General features: G+C 49.8%; 1 protein-coding gene across 29 annotated transcripts in view; it reads right to left on the bottom strand.

Annotated features, from left to right (window-relative positions):
- LOC122392332 (extended synaptotagmin-2-like) overlaps nt 1–23,552 on the bottom strand; it is a 50,932-nt gene that overhangs the window by 1,405 nt on the left and 25,975 nt on the right. For 11 of the 29 annotated variants that reach the window (XM_043388434.1, XM_043389054.1, XM_043388711.1 and 8 more), the window contains 13 exons: nt 20,559–20,607; nt 20,003–20,092; nt 19,647–19,742; nt 19,162–19,320; nt 18,532–18,684; nt 18,126–18,231; nt 16,965–17,143; nt 16,382–16,473; nt 15,944–16,036; nt 15,530–15,623; nt 15,250–15,387; nt 14,867–14,949; nt 13,488–14,239 (listed from right to left, as the gene is read on the bottom strand). In XM_043388434.1, the coding sequence (XP_043244369.1) occupies nt 14,092–14,239; nt 14,867–14,949; nt 15,250–15,387; nt 15,530–15,623; nt 15,944–16,036; nt 16,382–16,473; nt 16,965–17,143; nt 18,126–18,231; nt 18,532–18,684; nt 19,162–19,320; nt 19,647–19,742; nt 20,003–20,092; nt 20,559–20,607 (1,480 nt within the window). In that variant the 3' untranslated portion in view covers nt 13,488–14,091. Of the gene's footprint in view, nt 1–796; nt 935–1,488; nt 1,583–1,890; nt 1,984–2,522; nt 2,627–3,067; nt 3,180–3,397; nt 3,481–3,841; nt 3,977–4,315; nt 4,410–4,699; nt 4,793–5,124; nt 5,199–5,552; nt 5,698–5,965; nt 6,049–6,215; nt 6,354–6,529; nt 6,624–6,897; nt 6,991–7,455; nt 7,542–9,912; nt 10,031–10,208; nt 10,292–10,419; nt 10,558–10,749; nt 10,844–11,286; nt 11,379–11,847; nt 11,928–12,520; nt 12,645–13,487; nt 14,950–15,249; nt 15,388–15,529; nt 15,624–15,943; nt 16,037–16,381; nt 16,474–16,964; nt 17,144–18,125; nt 18,232–18,531; nt 18,685–19,161; nt 19,321–19,646; nt 19,743–20,002; nt 20,093–20,558; nt 20,608–21,451; nt 21,532–22,939; nt 23,032–23,552 lie in introns of those variants that run through there. The other 18 variants (XM_043388106.1, XM_043387854.1, XM_043388031.1 and 15 more) reach the window with 10 other exon arrangements.

Below are 23,552 nucleotides of genomic sequence, written 5' to 3'. Positions count from 1 at the left end.
TTTGGGGCGACTAACGGAGCGAGCGAGAGGGTGACCCTTGCACGTGCGAAATTTCGAGGGGGTACCTCCAGCTGACTTGTGCACGGCACCCTACTAACCGGTCTCTAGCGATGTGCCAAATTTGAGCACAATCGGCCCAGCCGTTCTCGAGATCTGGAAGCGGCACCCTGCACGTGCGCACGTGCAAAATGGGTCCCAACTGACTTTTGCACGGCACCCTACTAACCGGTCCCTAACCATGTACATACCAAATTTGAGCGCCATCGGTCCAGCCGTTCTCGAGATCTGGAATCGACCCCTGCACGTGCGCACGTGCAGCAGCACCCCAACTCTGGCACATGGATGTGCATTGCCTAGTGGGTGCCTACCTACATGCCAACTTTCAGCGCAATCGGCCAAGTAGTTACCGAGATATTGCAACAATTACAAAAGTGACACCTCTTCGTTTTGCACGTGGCACGTGCATAAGGGGTCACCCACATGCATCGGGAATAGTCAAATACTTGGTAGAAGGAATGAAGCTACCCTACAAAAATTACCGCGTGTAAATCGGTCAAGTGGTTGCTGAGATATAAGCGTCGCAGAATCGTGACAATACTCATACTCATACCGCTCATACTCAGAAATTTCCGTTATTCTACGTAAGACTCCGCTCGCTTCGCTCGCTCCGTAACAACGTGCTGCTATAGTTAGCTCTGTTGGATGCATACTATCAGCAAACGAACCACGAAATTTATGTGCAATTCACTGAATACGTGAATATTAATGGTGACTTCGTCAACAAAAGTGGCCTTACCATGCCGAGGACTGGGTTCCAGCCGAAGGTTTTCTTGCTGACCACCTGAACCTCAAGAGTGCGACTGCCGACATCACTCTGCTTCCCCTTGTATTCGAACGTCTCTTCGTATACGGGATTGCATTCGTCCTTGAATTTCTGTGGAGTGGAAAAAACGTCGAGGCAACAACTTACAAGAAACGTTTACTGGGCCAGTTCAGCTCTGTCAGTTCCTGACAACTGAGAACTAAATCACTGTGCCATTCGACTGTAAAGGCCTGGCTACACTATGCGTTTTCTGCGTGCGTTTTTTTTTTTTTGGCGGGTTTGCATTTTTTTTGCGTAATATCGTTCTGGAAAAAAATTATAAATAACATAACTTTTATTATATACGAAGTTAATTTAACCCTTACATTAACTAAAATTTAACATAAAAACGTCACAAAAACGTAATATCGTTATTTTTTCTAGACCGATATTACACAAAACCCACAAACCCGCAAAACACGCACGCAGAAAACGCATAGTGTAGCCAGGCCTTTATGCTAAAAGAAAGCGACAAATCGTTACACATGCGATCAACAAGCAAATAAATTTAAAAATATGCCTCAATGTCCGTCATTAAAAGCAAAATTTTGAATTCATTGAACAATTAATACTCATTGGATGGAATTTATTGTGCTTCGTGTTTCATGTCCATGGTTAAAATTTACCTCAGTTTTCCGTTTGTTGCTCCCCGATTTGTCCGGCAACAGGTAGGTCTTGACGTACGGATCAGGGATGTCATCACCCTGCACGGGCAGATTCCTGGAGAAGTGGGTAAATGGGTATATGTTAGAACACAAGCTGGCCACTAACCATGTGCCCATTTCCGAACACGTCACCAAGTACCCTTGCCGTCCGACTTTTGAGTCGTCCATCAAATAACTACGCACATGTCCTAAAAATAGGTGCATACTCCAAATATGCTTCAGTGGTAAATACACACTTGTGGTCTATCACCTACCACGCATTTTCAGAAGTACGGCGCTATAATTCCGAGAACTACAAGCCAGACATGTTTGTTACCCCTTCCCAGCCCAATATACACTTCCCAGCCCAATATAGGCACTCACGCGACTCTGTGCACGGTGACCTCTAGTGCGTCCTTCATGTGACTGTAGCGGAGGGTGAGCTCAATTCTGCCCAGGCGGTCCGCGCCGGCCGGACTGAGGACGAGACACGGGTGATAGGTGATGGAAATGTCACTATAGATGACACTATTCAGTTGCGGTCGAGTGTATTTAGGACACTACACGGCACTACACACACGAGCGTGCGCACCCCGGCACGCAGCCGAGCCAACTGACCCTGACACCGGCAGCGCCCCGCGACCCTGGTCGCAGGGGCGGACCCAGCCGCTCTGACAGGAGGGTCTGTCACATCACATCAGGCACATGATGGACAGTGGATACAACATACTCAGATGAGCACGTCACACACACTAGAAAGATGGACATAGTGATGGACATATCAGGTAACAATATGGGGTCAGCAGAATTATCACTTACATATGGTGTATCAAAATATTCAGCTCGTCTTGTAAAAGCCAATGACTATTCATTTACTGAACAACCGGACATCTTAAAAAGACTCATTATCTCGGACAGACAGGCAATAAGATCGAACAGAGGTGGGCGTGAGTCATGATTACTGGCGTGAGTAACGAGTCACTAGATATTGTAGCCCCAGGCACGCTGTCACTTACTGCGGCGGTGACTGGCTGGGTGCGGCAGCCTGTCCCGGGGGATCCTCACGCAGGGGAATGTCTTCAGGCAAGAGGTCCTGGATCAAACTCTGCACCGCACTCTCCTGAGGGACGACATGTAGGCAGAACGGTGTCAGAGACATTCATAGAGGGAAAGGTGGCGTTAAACTACGGAGCTGCTGCGTTAGCTGAGCATGAGTGTTGTAGGGTGCGTTTGGTCAATGCCTGAACCCACCTCACGACGCATCTCTAAACGATATAACAAACTCCATGCATCACAAACATTAAAGATAATGACTGTGTGATGGCAGGGCATAACCCTCCATTCTATTCAGAAGTCACCTATTCAGGGTGGCCTGTCTCACCTAGGGCGTCAATGGTTCCTGTTTGGGCTGCTCTGTTCGTCTCACCTGGGGCGTCAGTGGTTCCTGTTTGGGCTGCTCTGTTCGTCTCACCTGGGGCGTCAGTGGTTTCTGTTGGGGCTGCTCTGCTCGTCTCACCTGGGGCGTCAGTGGTTTCTGTTGGAGCTGCTCTGCTCGTCTCACCTGGGGCGTCACTGGTTTCTGTTTGGGCTGCTCCGCGACCGGTGGCGGAGCGGCGGCCGCCGGGGGACGACTGTACGGGTCGTAAGCCGGAGTGGATGGCTTAGCCTCCGATCTGGGGAGCACGGAGAGGTGAGGCTTGAAATGGTTCGTTATCGTTCAACTGAACATGAACTTAGAAGGAAAATAACGTTGATAGAAAAGTGGATAATAAACGCGTAATCAGGTCAGCAGTATAGTCTTGACAGTCAAGCATATCTTTATGCTAGCACACAACATCCCCATCTAAATGAAACTTATGCCAGATGCTGTTACTATTATCGGTAAACTTACTCGTCGAACCTGTCTTCGGGCTCCAGATCAAACCAGAGAGTCATCCCGTTTTCCAGGTCGAAGGACTTCAGGTCAATATGTTTCTGAAAAATACATGTGATCAATGCGATAAAAGGCAGCAGATTTAACAGATAAGCGATTTTATCAACTGGTTACAAGTTCCGTGACAAAGAATGCTGTCATCTAGGTACGCACATGGACTTAGAAAGCGTCAGTGAGGCATGCTAAAAATCCAAACGCATTATCCGAAAGATGGCCGACAAGAAGATAAGGGTGAATATTCGCGTCGGCAGTGAACATTCATCCACCGTTTTAATCTCACGTACTATGCGCATACAAATGCGGATAAAACGGCAGTGATCTCATGGAGCCCGATTTACGGTTACGATTTCTCGTCTTATGACGCACATCGTGTTGTAAAAATCGGCGGTCGTTTAGTCTCACCATGCCCAGGATGGGGTTGGGGGCGAACGTCTTCTTGCTGACAACCTGCACTTCCAGGGTGCGCAGGAGCTCGTGCAGCTTCCCCTCATACTCCAGGGTCTCCTCATAAACGGGATTGCAGTTGTCCTTGAATTTCTGAAACAGGCAAGGTCACATGAAAATATCAAGTCACATTCAGACACGAAATAAATCGATAAATTTCAGTAACAATGAGAAGGAAGTTATGTCACGACAAACTGAAGAAAGATCCCATTTCCATTTTATCAGTAGCAATCGATAGGATATGTTCCTACTGCTATCCAAATATAGCCTACCTATATAATTTTATTTCACCTTAAATGTGCTCAAACTCAAATGCTTGAGTGGAAACAATAAAGCTCGCTATGCCACAGTTTGGAAACCATCAGGGTCGTGACGATAGAGTCGAAAGCCGCACCCGAAATGCCCAAGTGATACATTTAATTAATTACTCACCTGAGTTTTGCGTTTGTTCTTCTCCGACCTATCCGGCAGCAAGTACGTTTTGACGTACGGATCGGGGATGTCGTCACCCTGCATCGGCAGGTTCCTGCAGAATTGAGAAAGGACGAATCATGTTTGGGAAATGTTTGGAAGTCCTTTGGTGCGAAACTTGCTTTAATCTTCACTTAATGTAGATCGCGACGGCGCATAAGAAAAGCAATTTACGATCGCAATGAGCCTTTAGCTGGATATAAACATCATCGACGAATTCCTGACGCTCAGGTTAACATGTCTCCAAGCATTGAACACATGTGCTACCAGTACCGATATCTATGGCATTAGACGATGAAGAACACGACGTTCTAGAAAAGTTCACACCTCACCCCGATGACTTACGTGACTTTATGCACGACGACGGCAAGTGCGCAGCGGGCCTGGTTGTATTTCAGGGTTAGCTGGATTCTGCCCAGCTTGTCAGCTCCACCCAGACTGCGAACAAACATGTGATTCAACGGAGCAGAAGGGGCATGAATACTTCAGGGAATCGATCACGAAAAAACAGCGGTGGTCACTAGCTGCTGTATATGCGCGTACGTAGGACGTGAAATTATAGCTCCAGCTATTAGTGATTAAAAATACACACTCAAACACTGTGGCATTACAAACTCTCAAAACAGCTGAGCAGTCACACAACATGCTTTCACTTAGCATATCCCATTCAGACAATGTATCGTCAGAACCTTCTCGCGAAGATAACGGATGTCAACTGTGCCATCTGGCAATTACAAGGTAACTCAGTGTGCCCCAATGACTGAACTTACTGCTGCGGCGGTTTGGCCGGCTGGGTGCTGGCGGCGGGCGGCGGCTCCACCAGTGGCGCAGCCACCGGCACGGGCTGATGGAAAAGAGGTAAAGACATTGAAGGAGAGATGCAGGCCGAGTGGTATACAAACCTTAGCAGGTAACGCAAAAATTATGTACCCCAAGCCTTGCATATAACCACACCGATTATCTCGAAAAATTGCACCGTCATTAACTCAGCATTGAAATATGATAGGTCATTTCCGTACAGTTGCACTCTTCATTATACAAATTATCCCCGCAATCGCAGTACGTCTTTCCGCAGGCACACACCACCTCGCTGCAACACTGATCCCACCCTCGCAGTGAGACGACTCTCTCTCTCTCTCTCTCTCTCTCTCTCTCTCTCTTTCTCTCTCCCTCTCCCTCCATCTCTCTCCCTCCTTACCTCTGCCGACTCCGACTCCTGCGCCGTCTTCCCGGAACCCGCCGGAGCGGGGTAGGGGGTCTCCTGTTTCACCTCAGGCTCGGGCACAGGAGGCGCCGCCGGCGGCGGGGCCGGGCTGCTGTACGGGTCGTACTTGGGGTGAGAGCTGCCCGAACAGGGGAGGAGGTTTGTCAGGGGAGAGAGGCGAGGTCGGGATTTACCTTCGACTGAGGACGCTGCCAATGGGCAGTTTCTCACATCGCATGTGCACCAGAGTTCACAATTATTTACAGAGTTAACCGACTCGCCAGTCGCACAGTAGAGAAACATTACATCGCCTCTCTTCGCGCATAAGTAAGTTCAAGAATTAGCTAACAGCAAGGACAAGTATGCAACAGTACGCTTGGCGTCGCGATTTGCCCCATCAGACTTACGATTCGAAACGCTCCTCTGGCTCCAGGTCGAACCACTCGGTGGTTCCCGCCTCCAGGTCCACTCCGCGCAGGTCAATGTGTTTCTGAGGGAGAAATATACGTTGAACCGTAGAAATACACCAGTACAATTTACGTAGCAGCGTAAACATATGATATTTTAACAATTAACAAGAGTAGTCCAGCAAAAAAGTAAGGATCAATAACAAGTCGTTATGTCGCCAGCTCCAAGAGAAAGGCGTTTTCATCTCACCATTCCGATGACGGGGTTCCTGGCGAACGTTTTCTTGCTGACGACGAGCACCTCCAGTGTGCGGAGCTGGGACTCGCTCAGCGGACCTTTGTATTCAAACGTCTCCTCAAACACCGGGTCACAGTTGTCCGTCAGTTTCTGAAGAAATAAAAACAATCGTGATGCAGACATCTCAAGTAGGTGATCCGTATCATAGGAGCATTATGCACAGACGATTCGGCTTCAGTAAAGAGGCGTACCTAAATTTGTATTAACTATAGATATGAATTTCTGCTGCTACAGAGGTAATTAAGCGCAGCAAAGCCGGTTCTTACCTTCGTCTTCCGTTTGTTCTTTTCCGATCTATCCGGCAGCAAGTACGTCTTGACGTACGGATCAGGGATGTCGTCACCCTGCATAGGCAGGTTTCTGTGGACGCAAAGACAAGTCTCAAATAAAACAAAATGGGGAAAACTACTGCTCTCATAATCACAGTACCCTTACATTTTACTATCGCTGCTCCTCTAATATTGCTGTTCCACTACAATTGGCTGTCAGTCTGCAAATATTTTACAAATATATTAATTCAGAACCAATTATAAGGGATAAGAGAACCGCGGTTGTCATTGACCACTGTCATAGTCAGTCAATGGCGAGCGCGTTTGATTTTGGTCGCAGTGGATTTAGCTGGCGGTCTACTCACACCACCCTGTGGACGGTGATCTCGAGGGCTTCCTTGGAACGGTTGTGGCGAAGGGTGAGCTCAACCCTTCCCAGACCATCGGCCCCGGCAGAGCTGAAAAGACATCACAAACTCTGGGTGGAACCACATTTCGAGGGCTCACGACATACCGATGAATGAAGACAGCACGAGTGATACGCAAAGACAGAGCTGTGTTGGGGGTAGATAGCTGGTGTCGCAAACTGGGCTACATTCCTGAGGTGAAAATTTACAAACTGTGTAGACAACTAAACGTACAACACTTGATAGATGCCTTCCCTGGATTAAACAGGCAGTTCCTACAAGAGATATAAATCGACATCATTCTGCATCACCTCGAGAATGCTGAATCCCATTTGTGCAGAAACATTCAGGGTCACTCCGAAACTTCTTGCCACAGTTTATTTCTATTACCGCCACATTCCTGATGACTTAACGTAACATCCCTGATGTCTACCTTTCCAGCTACATCTCCATCCATTCCATCGGTCAACGTTCCACACTCCCGTATGCGACGGTGTCCAGTGTCCACCCACTCACTTGGTTGGCTCGGTCTTCTGAGGTGTTTCAGCCGGCTGGGTACCGGGTGACGTCACATCAGAGGGCTGCTTGTCACTGGCCGGGGTCTGTGAGGCCGCAGGGGCACAGGTTAGCCACATAAGAACAATGGAAGGCAGGTGGACATTAAAGGTAGTGTGCCACCTTTGAAAGATTTCCCATTTTATTTTTCCTAGGATAAGAAGCTTCTGTTTTTACCTAATATCGCAAAAAAAATCAAAAATGGGCCTGGAATAGTGCTTTTTTTGCCTAAAAGTTTATCGGTTTTTCGATATGTATAACAACTGTAGTGGGCTCACCTGCAAACAGGCGTCGGCAACAAACGCGAATGCGGCGCACATGTGACAATCAGCAAAGGTCATTATAGAGTTACGACGTACGGGAATGAGTTATCAGCTGTCTAATCGTAGACAACACAATGTCTGACTTAAACTGTAAGCCTGTATTGGTATTGTTTCTTTAATTTGGCTGTCGTACATTAATTTATGGTTTGAAATATGATTTTATGTAAAATAATTGATATAAAACAGCCGTCTCTTAAATTATGACCCCATTTCACCACACGAAAGTGGCAGAAATGACAATGAACAGCTGACGCATTTTTCTTGGCCGAAGTCAGAGCGCGCGGCCCGACGCACCACCACCGCACCACAAAGTATGAGCAGAAGCGGCGCCCAAAGCCAGGACCCCGGTAACGTGAGGTAGCCGAGTCGGGGCAGCGTGCGCTGACCCAAGCCGGGGCCGCGGCTTTGGGCGCGGTCTACCGCATCCCCGCGGGCAGCCCCGGGCTATCACATGACACCGGGAGGACGCGCGGCCCCGGCTTGGGTCAGCGCACGCTGCCTCGACTCGGCTAACTCACGTTACCGGGGCCCTGGCTTTGGGCGCGGTCTACCGCACCACCTAACAGGCGTGTTCGAAACCGCAGGAGATGATGATGAACGGGTTTATCGAAACTTGATTGGATGAGCCTATCGGTAATAGCGATTTTGGTGTGTGCATTTATTGTTCATAGTGGTGTGAAATGTGGTTGGGGTACGACCGACAACCCGTCGGGGCGAATTTCGCGCTGGGGTACTCAAAATTTGAAGAATTTAAGACGTTTCCATGAGTTTTGAAGGTATCGATGAGTTCTAAAAATCCGGTTCTCCTTATCCGGGTCATTAACTCCATATGGTCCAGGAAAGCTGGCACACTACCTTTAAAGGGACAGTATCATCGAAAAAAAAATCAATGTATGGAGCTGATTTTTTTTTTACTAGCATTTCTTGTTTTTCTGAATCAGAAAAACATAGTTTGAGGACCGAACTCGGTGAAAAATATTGCAACCACATTTCATTTTCATGATTCATTTTCATGAGCGAACCACCACTATACAAGCATGGCCGCCAGTTTGGAAGCATGCAAAATTACTACAGAACTGGCGCAGATAATACATTATTGACGCTACGCTTACGCGGTCGTTCTTCTGATTGAGTTGTCCTTACGGAGAGGTAGCCTTAGGTATTTGTAGCGTGTCGCACTCACTTGTATTTGCTTCCCGATCAAGATAACACTTCAGTACAGGTGCCGCACTCTCTGCGCTCGGCTCCGATCACACACTGCCCTGCGACCGGTCAGCGACCTCCGCCGGCAGGCAGATAGGCCCGCCCTCTACGATCGAACACCGAAAGTTGCAGTTCTTACTCTTAACACTAGTTGAACGCCTACATATTGCCTATAAAAATATCACGTGACAATTGGAGGGAGTGACAATTGGACGTGACAATTGACAATGGGAGAAAATATCACGTGACAATCACGTGATAAACGTCATACATTGGAGGGAGATTGTGATTCAAGCTGGAGGAATTCCTTTGTTGAGCCGCTAGAATCCGAAGGAAACAGCGGAAATTGCCTACGACTATTTAATGAATTTAACGGTGATGAATAAGTGCGAAAAACGTTTTGGCTTTATAAAATTTGATGAAATGACCAGGGTAAAAGTTTTATTACTGGCGGTCAATTCAAAACGGCGCAAACATTTAAAAAGTGAAGATAGTGAAGCACGATTCAGCACGATTCAAAGTGTGGTACACCTTTCGTACTTTGAGCGGCGATAGCGGGATAACGGTGTGGAGCTTCGAGGATCGGTCTTCAGTTCCCGGACCAGAAAGGTGGGGCCTATGCAATGTCAAATTTCATCAAAATGGTGATACTGTCCCTTTAATGGAGGTGTGCCGCCGACAAGGTATTGAGGTAAAAAATATCGTATTGGCCCGCGGCCAAATCGAGTTCATATTTCATCGAATATCGTCACAGCTTCCTGGCGGGTACACGAACTACCTACGCTCAAGCCTACAGCATCAGATGTCATGATGATATTCTTAACCCGCGACTATATAAAAAACTTATAACGCCAGTGCGACAGTGGACGATGCACGGTTTCTAAGCCCTCACCTCAGTCGGAATTGGCCCCGCTGTAGGCTGGGGAGGCTCCTGTTTCTCCGAGCTGGGCTTCGGCTCCGGCACTGCCGCGGGCTTCGGCTCCGGCACTGCTGCGGGCTTCGGGTGCGAGCTGCCGAGCAAAGAAACTGCTGTCAGCCATTGCAAGTAGTTGTGGCAACATGAGGCATGATGGAAACACAGCGCATTGCTTGCATATACGAAGTGTTCTATTACAACAGTTCAAGTGTCATTGTAGCGTAAGCTGAAGCACCAAAAACAATGACAAAGTGTGAGGGCAGTCAACTTACGAGTCGAACCGCTCCTCCGGCTCCAGGTCGAACCACTCGGTGGTTCCCGCCTCCAGGTTTACTCCGCGCAGGTCAATGTGTTTCTGAGGGAGAAACAAAGTACGAATGTAATGTAAACATCACTTTTAGATAGGCAAAATTAATGAAGAAAGACAGATCCGACGCAAAATCTCATTCAGACGTGCTTTCTTCAAAAACGTCATCAGCTCACCATTCCGATGACGGGGTTCCTGGCGAACGTTTTCTTGCTGACGACGAGCACCTCCAGTGTGCGGAGCTGGGCCTCGCCTAGCGGACCTTTGTATTCAAACGTCTCCTCATACACCGGGTCACAGTTGTCCGTCAGTTTCTGGAGGAAGAATAGTTTCTGGAGGTCAGTGTTTCGAATAAGCTTTGACGATGCAAGACATTACAACGTAGGTATACAAAATATAACCCACACAAATTCTATGATGAATCTATTTGAACCCCCAATCATGAAAGCAATACGGTTACAAACGACCTCCAATCCCTGGGCATTTCGATAAGGCGTCATCCCTACCTCCGTTTTCCGTTTGTTCTTCTCCGATCTATCCGGCAGCAGGTACGTCTTGACGTACGGATCGGGGATGTCGTCACCCTGCATAGGCAGGTTCCTGTGGACACAGCCCAGGTGATCAGACTCAAAATATCGCCTTAATAAAACACACGATAAGTCCAGTCCATTCTCTATAGTCGGTTGAGAAAACATTTGCCAGATTCAATAGTTTTGTTTTTTATTGGATAGACGAGCATGTTCGAAACGAATATAAATGGTCACGACCACAACCTGCGTAAAACGCATAAAACGTGATAATTGCGTGAGACGGTATAAAAATGTGCAAGAGTCATAATGTGTCACTCCATCAGTCACACCATCATAATGTGCAAGAGTAACTAAACTGAGAAAGACATAAAATAAAAGGACCACACCTGGCACAAAATATTACAAGTGAACTAGTAGAAAAGCACCCGTCAGTTACGTGAATATCATAGTATTTAAATAACAGTCGTATTCCTCCGCCGCCAGTCCCCGGACGCCGACCCTTCCCCTACTCACGCCGCCCGGTGTACGGTGACCAGCACCGCCTCTCTGGTGTCGCTGTAGCGGAGAGTCGCTGCACGCGACCCAGGCCGTCCGCCCCGGCTGACCTGTGGAGGGTGGGTCAGAGGTGAGACAGGTGATAGGTGACTGTGAGGACAGGGAGTGGGTGAGAGGACAGCACGACCCAGTCGTACGCGCCGGCCGACCTGTGGAGGGTGGGAAACGAGGGGTGGGCGAGGTAGGCGACGGACCGTAACAGCAGGGATGGGTGAGAGGACAGTCGCGACATCACAAATGCTTGGGAAAGCAAGACGAACAGACTGCATCAAACGTGAACTGATAGGTATTATGCCAAAATAATGTAATTTAGATTAGCTCCAAAGCGTAAAAGAAAGTTAGAAACGTAGCAAACTCAAGAATCAAACAGAAAACGACCATTTTCTCTCGCATGTTGGCTCAATCTATTCACGTGGTACCCTGTGATCTTTTCCGTACTCTTGTCCTACCCGTGGAAGCCTTCCGATACCCTTACCAAGCATCCCGCCCAGGGACGGTACCCCTCGACAGTGAACTCACTTTTCGGCGGGCGCCGGGGCCTCGGAGGTCGGCCGGTCGGAGGACAGCTCTCGGATGAGAGCGTTTACATCCTCCCGGTCCTGCCAGAACGAACAGCTATCAATAAAAACCGACAACAGACAGCTTGATCTTGTGGGCGTATCGATGCTTATTATTTTTGTGAGATAGTACGACTTTCCTGGGGATGTTCAAAATCTCGATGCTAAACGAAAGTTGTGGTGCAGGTCCTACCAACCATCCAATCGAGAATCAGATGAGCTATTGAAGTGGACCTTCTATAGGAGCTACTGAGGCGGACGTGGGAAGAGCTGAGGGAGTCATGAGCCAATTCGGATCTGGGATTTAACGAGGAGTTTGAGCTCACCAGCCGTACCTTCAAACTGACAATGGGAGCTAATCGGCTTAACCACTATGACGTAATTGTGATCGGTATCCGTAGCATAGAGCCAACGCTATCAGCAGCTTAGCTGCGTCATTCAACCGCAAGCCGGTCGTGCATGCCTCATGACATGACCGAATCAGTGTTTACACGTCACTAACCTGTTCGTCCGAACAAGCACAAATCAGAAAAACGGACACAGTAGATTTTGACCAGCATTTTAGTCTCCCGGACCTCCTAAAATAAAATTCATTTCAACATCAGCGGCAGCTTCAGATTTCTTCCGTTTCCTACCTGTGCGGGGACCACCTCCACCTTCTTCTCCCGCTTCGAGTCCTTCCTGACGGGACTGGGCGGCGACGCCCTGCCCTTGGAGCCGACCGAGCTGTACGGGTCGTACTCTGTCTGGTCTTCCGAACTGCGGCACACGTTCACGGAACGATAGAGCAGGCAGAGGGGCGGGCGGGGTGTAATGCACGCACATGCACTGAGACTTCATCATTAATGGTGCTTGGTGTTTAGGGTGCCCCAAAGGTAGCCTTAGTGAATAGGGAAGGCATTTGCTGACGGTAAGTTGGAGTCTAAAAATGAACTGCCAGTGATAAACAAGTAAGAGCACTCAGCACGCTGTTGTGAAGAGTCCAGAGTTCATAATTATTCGTAACTAAGACTGTGGAGTTCGCAGCCGCCGCCGCCGCCGCCGCCGTAGGGGTAACTAACTGTCACAGGCAGTCACTCGGCGCAATCTCACCTGTTCTACCGGGATGGGCCGAGTTTCCTACCAGGGAAGGCAGTCCGCATGCCCCTGCCGTCGGCCAGCAGAAGAAGAGCTATCAGCGGTTAGTATTTACAGCAGTCTCAGTGGCAACCTGTAGCGTCATACGAGCAGGTCTCCCCGAGCCAGGCACTGGCAAGATAAAAATATAGCAGAAAGGAGGGCTGAAGCGGGCGCAAAGTAGTGTCTGGAGGGTTTTTTTTTTCGAAGCTTTGGTATCGGTTCGAGTAACATATGTAACGAGCCTCTAAAATTGTCAGCCAAATCAACAGTTATCGTTATACCCCATGGAAATTAGTGTGCAGGTACTACGATGCGTGCAGAGATGCAAGGGTAACGTCGGCAGCTGCCCACGTTAATTGCAGAAAGTCCTGAAGAAAGTATATGTAGCACACCCCGTCGATCACTTTGTTATAGAAAGTTTTCTAGGAGCGTTACTTCCATAGGTGTTCATTCCATTCGCATCCAATACCCCAACAAACCAAATTTTGCACTAAAATGTGTATTAAGACAAGCAAGTTACAATACAACTCTGTTAACAAGTAAGATTGCAGATAGATTATTCTACACCTGGTTGGCTTTGCTCGTCCAGATCTGTTCCACACCACTCATTCACAAAGATCACTACATAGAGCGGTAAGAACAACAGGGGTCACTTCGACCCGGACTAGTCTCGAAAAACAAGTCGGCAGGCCGTCGCCTCTGCCAGGCACTAACAACACGAGGAAGGACGGAAGCCAAGCTGTGCTAGTTCAGTCGCCTCCAGCCCTAGCTGAGGCGGACAGGGCCGCGCCTGCAGTAGAGAGCAACAGTTCCGTAACCAAGTCAGTCCACGGCACTAGTAGAAGGCCACACGTGCCAGAGATGCTGCACCCGTAAATAGAGAGCCCACCGAACAGCGAGTCGCGACAGCAGCTGAGCGCGAGGCACTTTAATCGATACTGCTCTCGGCAGATTGTGAAAAAGCAGCGTTCCAGCCGGTGTACATCATTTAGTTTGAAACAGCCGCCTTTTTTCTCAGTCACCAGACATGCGGCACCTATCACGCCCGTGAAGTGAGGTCACCATCATCGAACAGTTCCAGGCGACATCACGACTTTTTCGCACGTCTCAGTGCGGCGCTCTTGCCGTTGTGTTTAGCGTTGGAGTCTGCTGAACCAGAGGACGAATAGCCGTGGCTGCGCCTCCGCCGACCGAGCAGCGGAGTGGTGATCGCATGCAACAGGCCGCGCCGGTGACTGCGCGCCGAGAGAGAGAGGGGAGAGAGGGAGGGAGAGAGTGAGTGAGCCAGCGTCGCGACACCGTCCGGCGCCGGGCGGACTGGCAGAGTTGACATCACAGTGACAGGGCGTCAAACTAGAGAGCTGAGAGGGCAGTTCGGAGCCGCCTGACATTCGACCAGAGAAACGACTGTGAAGGGACGAACTTGAATCGCCACCACAAACCCTAGCACCACGCCAGAAGCCAAGCGGACCGCACCTTAAGCGCCCGAGCATGCAGTGTCACAAAGAGGTGAGAGAAGCCACACCCCGACCTCACCACGCAAAACCAACCAGGACGGACCAGCACCAGCTAGCACCAGCCTAGGCGCCAGTGGCCGAGAGGAAAGCACTAACGGACTGCGCCGACCGCCCTCCGCCTGCCCGGCGGCGGCGGCGGCGGCGGCGGCAGACTGGACAACGCCGTGAGTTAGACCAAGCAGCAGAGCCGGAACAGCCCGGCTGACACCATCGGCTGGCACCCAAAGGACGCCCGCACATGTACAGCTGTGGAGGGGAGGGAGGGAGACGCAGCACCACACACACCGAGGCACGGCGCCGGCGGCGGCGGCCGGCGCGTCAGCCCACACCCCACGCGCCACCTACGAGTCGAATCGCTCCTCCGGCTCCAGGTCGAACCACTCGGTGGTTCCCACCTCCAGGTTCACTCCGCGCAGGTCAATGTGTTTCTGGGGGAGAGGCGGGGAATTGTTGGACACACGAAATAACAAATAAATCACTGCCACAAAAGGTGCTGTATCGGCCTTTATACGCCCAACAGCAGACAAGAAAAAAAAAAACATCTCGGCACGGCAAAATAAGCACACACACAATCCAGCACTTCCTTGCTTTCAAAGACGTTGTGTCATTAAACCATTTACTAAAGCTTTAAGTTGAAATAAGAGTTAATAAGTCAAATAGCGCTACTCCCGTAAGTGTAACAACAGACCAGACAATACCATTTGCGTTCCCTTCGAGTTTATCCTCACCATTCCGAGCACGGGGTTTCGCGCGAACGACTTCTTGCTGACGACGAGCACCTCCAGTGTGCGGATGCGGGTCTCGTTCAGAGAGCCGTCATACTCCAGGGTTTCATCGTAGACGGGATTGCAGTTGTCCTTGAATGTCTGAAAACAAGAATAAACTTTGCTTGTGAAAGACGACAAAGACGCCGGCAAGGTAAGTGATGAATTCCAGCTAGAGGCACAGCATCAGAACGCGAATGAACTGCAATAAAATATGTGCTTATGAAAGTGATATGTGTCTCACCTGAGTCTTCCGTTTGTTGCTCTCCGATTTGTCCGGCAGCAAGTACGTCTTGACGTACGGATCAGGGATGTCGTCACCCTGCATGGGTAGGTTCCTGGAAAGCAAGCATACGATACAGTCCCTGTCCGTAACATGACCACCCTCCAACAGGACATTTTGGAGCAATACATTTCGCAACACAGCCTACAGACACCAACTGTCACCTTAGATACAATTCCCGCCACGCGCCTTCTTCATTTTTTCACACAAACGAGCACTACAATTTCTCCCAAAACCATAAAATGCACTATGAACGTAACCTCTCTTCTTACTCCGTACAGGAATATCCCCAGTTTTATCGTAAAAAAGAGAACCTACCACGCAGTAAGAAGAGAACGGTCCACTCCCAAATGTTAAAATCGCTGCTGTACTCACGCCACTTTGTGCACGGTGATGACGAGCCGTCCGCGGGTGGTACTGTACCGCAGGGTCAGCTGGATCCGACCCAGACGGTCCGCACCCGCAGGACTGGAGAATAAGGAGGAAACAGCGTCAATACGTCGTTCAGCCTTTACATTTATCGATATATTCCTTGTCATCGTGGAAGCTTACTGGGATTTTGCATATCAATCAATCTCTTAGTAGAGTAGACAAAACAATTTTACTGGAGTGAAACGAATTCATGTCGCGCTAGTAATGCTTTGTGAACATAAAAATGACATGAATAATTAGGTGGCAATGGCACATCTCAGCCAGATCTTCAGCAGCACGTTAAAAAAGTAATTCAATTTCGCAAAGTAGGCAATAAGAGAGATCCAGCTCCCCACTATCCGAGCTCGATGGTAAACTATTCATTCCGTTAGCAGTACTGACTTTTCCGGTTTGCGCTGCCTCAGTCCGGACGTCTCTGTGACCGGTGAGTCGGTGGACAGGTCCTGGAGCAGCGTCTCCACCTCCTCGCGGGTCTGAGGGGGAGGGGGAGGGGGTATAGTGAGAGAACGCCAAACGACAGGTTCTGGAACAGCTTCTCCACCTCCTCGCGGGTCTAAAGGAGAGATTAGGGGGGTCAGCAAGGGATACCTACTTCAGCTGATTGGGGACATATCCTGGATTACCATCACCACCTCCTCACGGGTCTGAGGGAGATAGTGGAATTAACAGCAAATTAGCGAGGGTACGCTCGATAGGGACTCAGCTTCCTAGCTGTTTTGTGGTGGTCACAAGGGAAGGAGGGGAAGGTTTGTCAGGTGGGAGCAGTGATGTCTGTTCATCCTCTCACGGATCTGGGGTGGCCACGACGGAAAAATGCGCCAGAGCGGACGGTAATCAGGGTCTCCACCTCCTCTCCCATCAAGAGTCTGGGGATGGATTGCAGTGATACTGGGGACGTAATATAAACATTGCATATTTTACAATAACTCACTCACTACCATGCGGATGTGTAAAGTTCACTCACCTCAGCCGGCACGGGCTCCACCTTGGACTCCCTCTTCTTGGTCTCCTTTTTGACGGGGCTGGGCGGCGACGGCGGCACGTCATCCGTCTTGGCGGCCGGTTTGGGCACGGCCGGGGTCGGGTCAGGCACGGCAGTCGGCTGGGCGGGGTCGGCAGTCTTACCGGAGGCCGCGTCAGTGTCTGGGGGAGACAGACAGTGGGTTACTGAGCAGGGAAGTGTAACACTGGGTCCGTGTCTGCAAGATCGGAGTATAAGGGAGACAGAGGGTTACCGAGACGAGCGGCGGAAGGTGTGCAGTGTGCACTGTGCAGCATAAGAGTGGTGAGTTAGTGTGAGTACATAATGGTAAACACTTAACATGTAAGAAGTTCTACAGCTAAGTTTTAAGGTTTAATCATAACAATGAGATGTTAATATCGGCAGTAAATGGTGAGATACTGCACAATGGAATCATTTGCTAAAAGTTCATTTTTCAGTTAACGAAAAATAGTAATTTTCAAAAAATAAATACTTACGGGATTGAGCTGGGACACTGAGAGCATTGGCGGCACTGATAATTTGGACGAAATGGGAGCAAAAGGAACAAAACCACTATCTAGCATGATTGATTATTCACAGAGCGCGGATAGTCGACAACATCAACAACGAAGATCACACGGAAAAGACGACGCGATGAGGGATGACAATGGTGATCACGTCTTCGATGACGTCGATGACGGGACGTGATGACTTTCGGTGAGCAGGACGCGCCGTGGATGACGGAACACAGCGGTGCCAGGAGTAGGGCCGGAACAGGACGGTAGGATCAGCAGGATTGGCGGTAGCGGGCCGCAGGATCGGATTCCGGACACCTATTCCTTCTTGGGTCGACTTGTTCCTGGCAGAGGAAAAAGGAACACAGCGTTTCAGCCATCACACAGGAATAAAAAAAAAAAACAATCAGAAATCAGGAAGCATGGAAGAAGTGCCGAAACTCAGACGTAAGACTAAGACGTAAGACTAAGACGCAAAATTTAGAGGTAACGGGCACTGCAATAATCTATGTGCACTCAACATAGGGCTGAAAGGCGACCCACCCAACCCCGACTCCCACCAGCCCCTCTCCCATATTCTGTCGTTGAACAGCCTCACTCGGCGCCGCCGCTGATGTGGCGGCCTCACCTGGTTTGGCGGCCGGCGGCGGGGCCGGAGCCACCGGACGCAGCGGCATCGCTGACGGTATCTTTCCCTCGAGGTCCTCGGGTGCCACCTTGTCGTGGGTCAAAATCTGTAAAAACAGGCGCACAAGAGTCTGCAAATAATGCGCTAGAATAGTTGGTTTACGATAACTCTTAACCACAAAAATATCACCAACATAAGATTACAGCGTCTCTTTGCTAAGCTGTACATATTGTTGCTAAGCCGTCGCACCTATAAAAACTGATTCTACCCAAGCTCAAATTCCTCCTTACAGCCACGATAAACAAAGTTTGCGTTCCCCTCCCCCAATAACATCACTAGCATCATCACCAATGCCTTCCACGCCGACCTCTACCCTCACCATCGCGCACAGTGACTATCAACTCACCCTCAGCTGAATGGAGAGCACCACCTTGGACTGCGGGCCCGAGTTGTACAGGGTGTGCGGCTGCTCGGTCACAGACAGATCCGCCTCTCGGAGCAGCGACTTCAGCTCCAGCTGCATCGAGCCCAGCGACTTACCAGAGCTCTGGTCCTCCACCTGAGACGGAGCAGAGACGAGTGTTAAAATGCCACGACGAGCGAGACATGAAAATGACGGGGATACGAAGCCATGTAATGTCGGAAGACTGAAGGCAACCATGGCAAGGAACATTTCGTGTGGTAATCAGAAGTCATCTGAGATTTAACCATTACCTAGCGAAGTAATACTTATAAGCGGAATTGAAGTCGGTGCCTAACGCACGAAAAAACCAACTTTAAAACCCCCAGACCGACATACAGCTGCGAAAACAGACACGAAAAAAGAAAGCACACAGCTATAAAACGAAATGTTTTCTGCCATACCCTCCTTCGGCCGAAAGGCCGTTACTGCCCATTTTTACCATCCCACCTCGTTCTGTAGCGTGCCTGCCTAGTTGCCTACCTCCAGAGTCATGGTCTGTGTGTGCGCCTACCTCCAGAGTCATGATCTGCGTGTGCACCTACCTCCAGAGTCATGGTCTGCGTGTGCGCCTACCTCCAGAGTCATGGTCTGCGTGAGCGGGTTCTTGACGAGGAAACTGAAGCCCTCCTCCCAGACGGGGTCCAGGGTGCGGTACTTGCACGAGGTGGCCTCCTTCTGGTTACCCAGCACCAGACGCACCAGCGGGTCGGGCTCCACCGCCCGCGACGCCATCTGTGGGACACGCGGTGAATTAAGCGTGCACATACATGTGGTGAAAGGGGATATTTGGCTGACAGTAGGTAACGTAAACGTAGTCACAAGTCACGGTTGCATGAAGCAAAAGAAATACATTGATGTTGGTAGGAAGAAGTCTGCGGCAAGGACTGTAACATAAAGCTTCGTCGTAAAACAAGTAAATGCAGGACAATATTTACCCAACGGTATACTATCAGTCGAACTACATATAGTTAGTAAGCTTCATCTGTTACTGAATATCCGAGTCAAGCTAGTGTAATTCTGACGGAGCGTCTAAGATACCCTGGCACAGCCCCACCCACCGGCAGTTTTTTGGCCGAGTCGACAAACACGGTCAGCACTGCCGAGTGCAGGCCGGAGTGGTCGAACGCAGACAGGTCCTCGATCTCGTTCAGTTGCTAGAGAAACAAGCGGGACATCGTCAGTGAGTCTCGATATTGACCATTTAGCGGGAAAGCGCAATACTACCGAGTTTTGGATAGCCGTGTCGCAAATGCTCACAAAAAAAACTAAAACCATTTTAACACGATCATTGTTCAATGATACACATAAGAAAGTACTGATATTAGTGTACAATACATGATGTGATATATTTCACATTTACGAGTCCAAGGTCTCGTGGATACAAAGTCGTTCAGATGATGAGACGGTCGCCTACCTTTTTGATATCAGCCACGTTTGTCGACAGGCTGAGCCAGTCGAGCTTCAGGTGGATCCTGCCACTGCGGGCCTGCTCCAGGGGAACCCACTATAAACGGCACCAAACGGGGTTAAACGGCAGCACAAAACCTTATCCAGCGACTGTGAGGGTAGGCAAGTTCTGCCACCATACGGACCTGCTCCAGAAGCACTCACTGAAAACGGCAACGAGCGGGGTTAGACGGCAAGAGCACGGAACATCAGTCAGCCAATGTGAGGGTAGGCACAGAGTAGTGTAGGACGTGAAATAACTCTGGCAATTTCTTTAGACACTTAAGATGAGAGAGTAGCTGCTACTCTACACTGCTACTGCTACTGCTGCTACTCTACCTGCTGCAGGTATGTTATGTCTGTACTAAGGCTCTAGCTTTTTCAATTACGTCAACGTAAATATACAAATGATTGGAGCCTTTATTGGAGGTAACAGGAGCAAAGTTTTGCCTGCTTCGTCGACTGCTTCGGCTCTCGTCAAACTCCGCCTGCCTCGATGGGACTTGAGGTCGACTACGACTCACCAAGTCCTGGGATCCAGCCTTGGCGATGTCTGCCACATCCAGACCGCACCTGGGACAGGGTTAGGAGTCATACCACATCCCAAACGTGACCGCAGTCGGACCGGACAAATTATGAGAAAAGACGGTAACAACTCTTTTCGTCAATGAACAAGACTTTTAAGAAACTCGATAGTGAAACAATTAACTAGTCGTCCTAATGAGTAGCTAGACAAAGTTTGACAAATTACTGACTTTCCATGGAAGCGACAAGCGACCGACGTTATCAATGATATGCATTATGCAACAAGTAATCGATATACAAAGCTCGTACAGTCACAAGTGCAACTATAAAAACAAGCAGTGCGTTTGTACACTTAGCATAATCGTGTTTATATAAAAGTGAGATCAATCACATACTTGTATCAATCGCTGAATCGAATAATGCAGCCCAAATCACCCACAACACAAGCAGAAAGAAGCATGCAATTGGGTCAAAGTATGATAGTAAGGCATGCATGTTGAAGTCAAAAACATTTGGGGTTTACATACGGGACGAAAGCGTAACAACAATCTCAGCAGAGATAAAAAGCAGATAGATCAGACGGAAACGCTACAGTCAGTGCGCTGAGAGGTAAACAGACGACGAATTTCTAGGATGTTCAACATCAACTCAGTGTAAAGGGATAGAAACATAAATGAAACAGCAGGATCTCAGAATAACCGAATAAAGGGAGCTGTAGCATATATCGAAATAACTAAGCAAAACCTAGTTCGCATTCGAGCTGAAATAATCAATAAATAAGATGCCAGAGATAATAATTTATGGGAGCAAGAAAGGATAGGGCGCAACTGGTCCTGCTGAGTTAAATGGTTAAAGGAAAGTGAGGCAGGATCGAGCGGCGGAGAGGACGTACCCTCCGAGCGGCTCGTCGGTGCGGCCCCGGTCGTAGTCGTACAGGGTGATCTGCACTCGGAAGTGGGAGTCGCAGTCGCCCTGGTGGACAAGGATGGGCGCTGGAGAGGTTAGGCGCGGGTGCCGGAGATTGGAGGGGTTAGAGACGGGTGCTAGAGACGGGAGAGGTTAGAGGCGAGCGCTGGATAGGTTAGGCGCGGGTGCTGGAGGGGTTAGAGGCGGGCGCTGGAGACGGAGAGGTTAGACACAGGCGCTGGAGACGGGAGAGGTTAGACACAGGCGCTGGAGAAGTTAGAGACGGGTGTTGGAGACGTTAGACGCAGGTACTGGAAACTGAAGAGGTTAAGAACCGGCGCTTGAGAAGTTAGAGACGGGTGTTGGAGACGTTAGACGCAGGTACTGGAAACTGAAGAGGTTAAGAACCGGCGCTTGAGAAGTTAGAGACGGGTGTTGGAGAGGTTAGACAGAGGTTGAAGACGGCACCAGTTTTAGCATTCGCCCTTTACACAAGGACAGGCGCTAGAGAGGTAGGACACAAAGGGAAGCCAGAAAGGTGACAGCATTGTGCTAGAAATTGGTGCTAGGGAGGTTAGAAATGGGTTGGAGACGACAGAGGTTATGGACAGAGCCGCAGAGGGACGCTGGAAAGGTTAGTAATGAATGGCGCTGCAGAAGTCAGAGGACGCTCGGGAGGTTAAAACCGGGCTGGACGAGTCCTGAATAGGATAATTCCTGAAAAGGAAGATTCAGCCCTGAAGCGGATAATTATGAGGATTTTCAAAGAGGATAAAGACGTCTTCAGGATACATTTGCATGATGTTATAGGTATTGATTTCGACATTACTGGTACTAAATGAGTCTTGGCATTAAATACCACATGGTCCAGAAAATACATTACTGAGTTATTATGATAACTCGATCTGTACACGTTAGATGCATAAAATAGAGCATCATCACATTACAGTAAGCGAAGCACTGTGACTGTGTCGTGTTTGGATTCCTTGGTAGTCGGGTAGTTGCAGCAGCGAACACCGGCTGAAAACAAAAAACTAAGGCAAAACAACGCAGGGAATCTGTAAACGCACGCTAAAGGTTACATTAGAATCCACATCAAGCCAGACAAACTAAACAAAAACACCTCAGTTACTGGACCCATCTGTCCGGGGACAGCACGCCACAAAACTACAGTACACATCCCAGCAAGCCCGCGACCCCGACTGGACCAAGCCGGACGAATCAAACCACGCCAAACGGACCAGACTGGACCGCTCGCTCGGCACGGGACCAGCCCAGCGCGTGCTGCGGACCGGACCGGGCCGGGCCGGGCCGCCGCAGTCCCCTAGTGAAGTGCGCCGCCGCTCTGTACAGTGTTTCGCGGCCGTGGCGCCGCCTCAGTACACAGTGCAGTGTCCGGGGAGGACCGCCGTCCGGCCTGTATGCAGCGCTGTGCCACCCGACCCGACCCGACCCGCGCGCATGCCACCGGTACCTGCCCAGGAAATCGTCCTTTGCCAGGCTGCTGGCGTCCCAGTCCCAGAGCTCGAGGCGCAGCTGAATGCCATCGCGCTCCAGACAGTCAGTCTGCCAGACAGAGCTGGTGCGTCACCGACGGCGTTGGCAGCCAGCCACAGACAGCCAGACAGTCACAGCCAGCTCCAGACAGTCAGTCTGCCAGACAGAGCTGGTGCGTCACCGACAGCGTTGGCAGACAGCCACAGACAGCCACAGACAGCCAGACAGTCACAGCCAGCTCCAGACAGTCAGTCTGCCAGACAGAGCTGGTGCGTCACCGACAGCGTTGGCAGACAGCCACAGACAGCCACAGACAGCCAGACAGTCACAGCCAGCTCCAGACAGTCTGGCTGCCAGACAGAGCTGGTGCATCACCAAAGGCGTTCGAACTTCGAAGACAGTCACAGACAGCCACAGACAGATCCAGACAATCCGTATGCCAGATACGTGTAGCTGATGCGCCAAAGACGGCAGACAGACCAACAACAGACATACAAACACATATAATTGACCTTGACCTAACTTGACCTGAAATGACCTCAGCAGCAATATTCTGGTCGGGTAGTGTGACAAAGAGGTTCTAGCTGGCT

The sequence above is a fragment of the Amphibalanus amphitrite genome, unplaced genomic scaffold, assembly GCF_019059575.1.
Source record: "Amphibalanus amphitrite isolate SeventyFive unplaced genomic scaffold, NRLGWU_Aamphi_draft 000003F_arrow, whole genome shotgun sequence".
Taxonomy (NCBI): Eukaryota; Metazoa; Arthropoda; class Thecostraca; order Balanomorpha; family Balanidae; genus Amphibalanus; species Amphibalanus amphitrite.
This window is presented reverse-complemented; position numbering and strand designations above follow the sequence as displayed.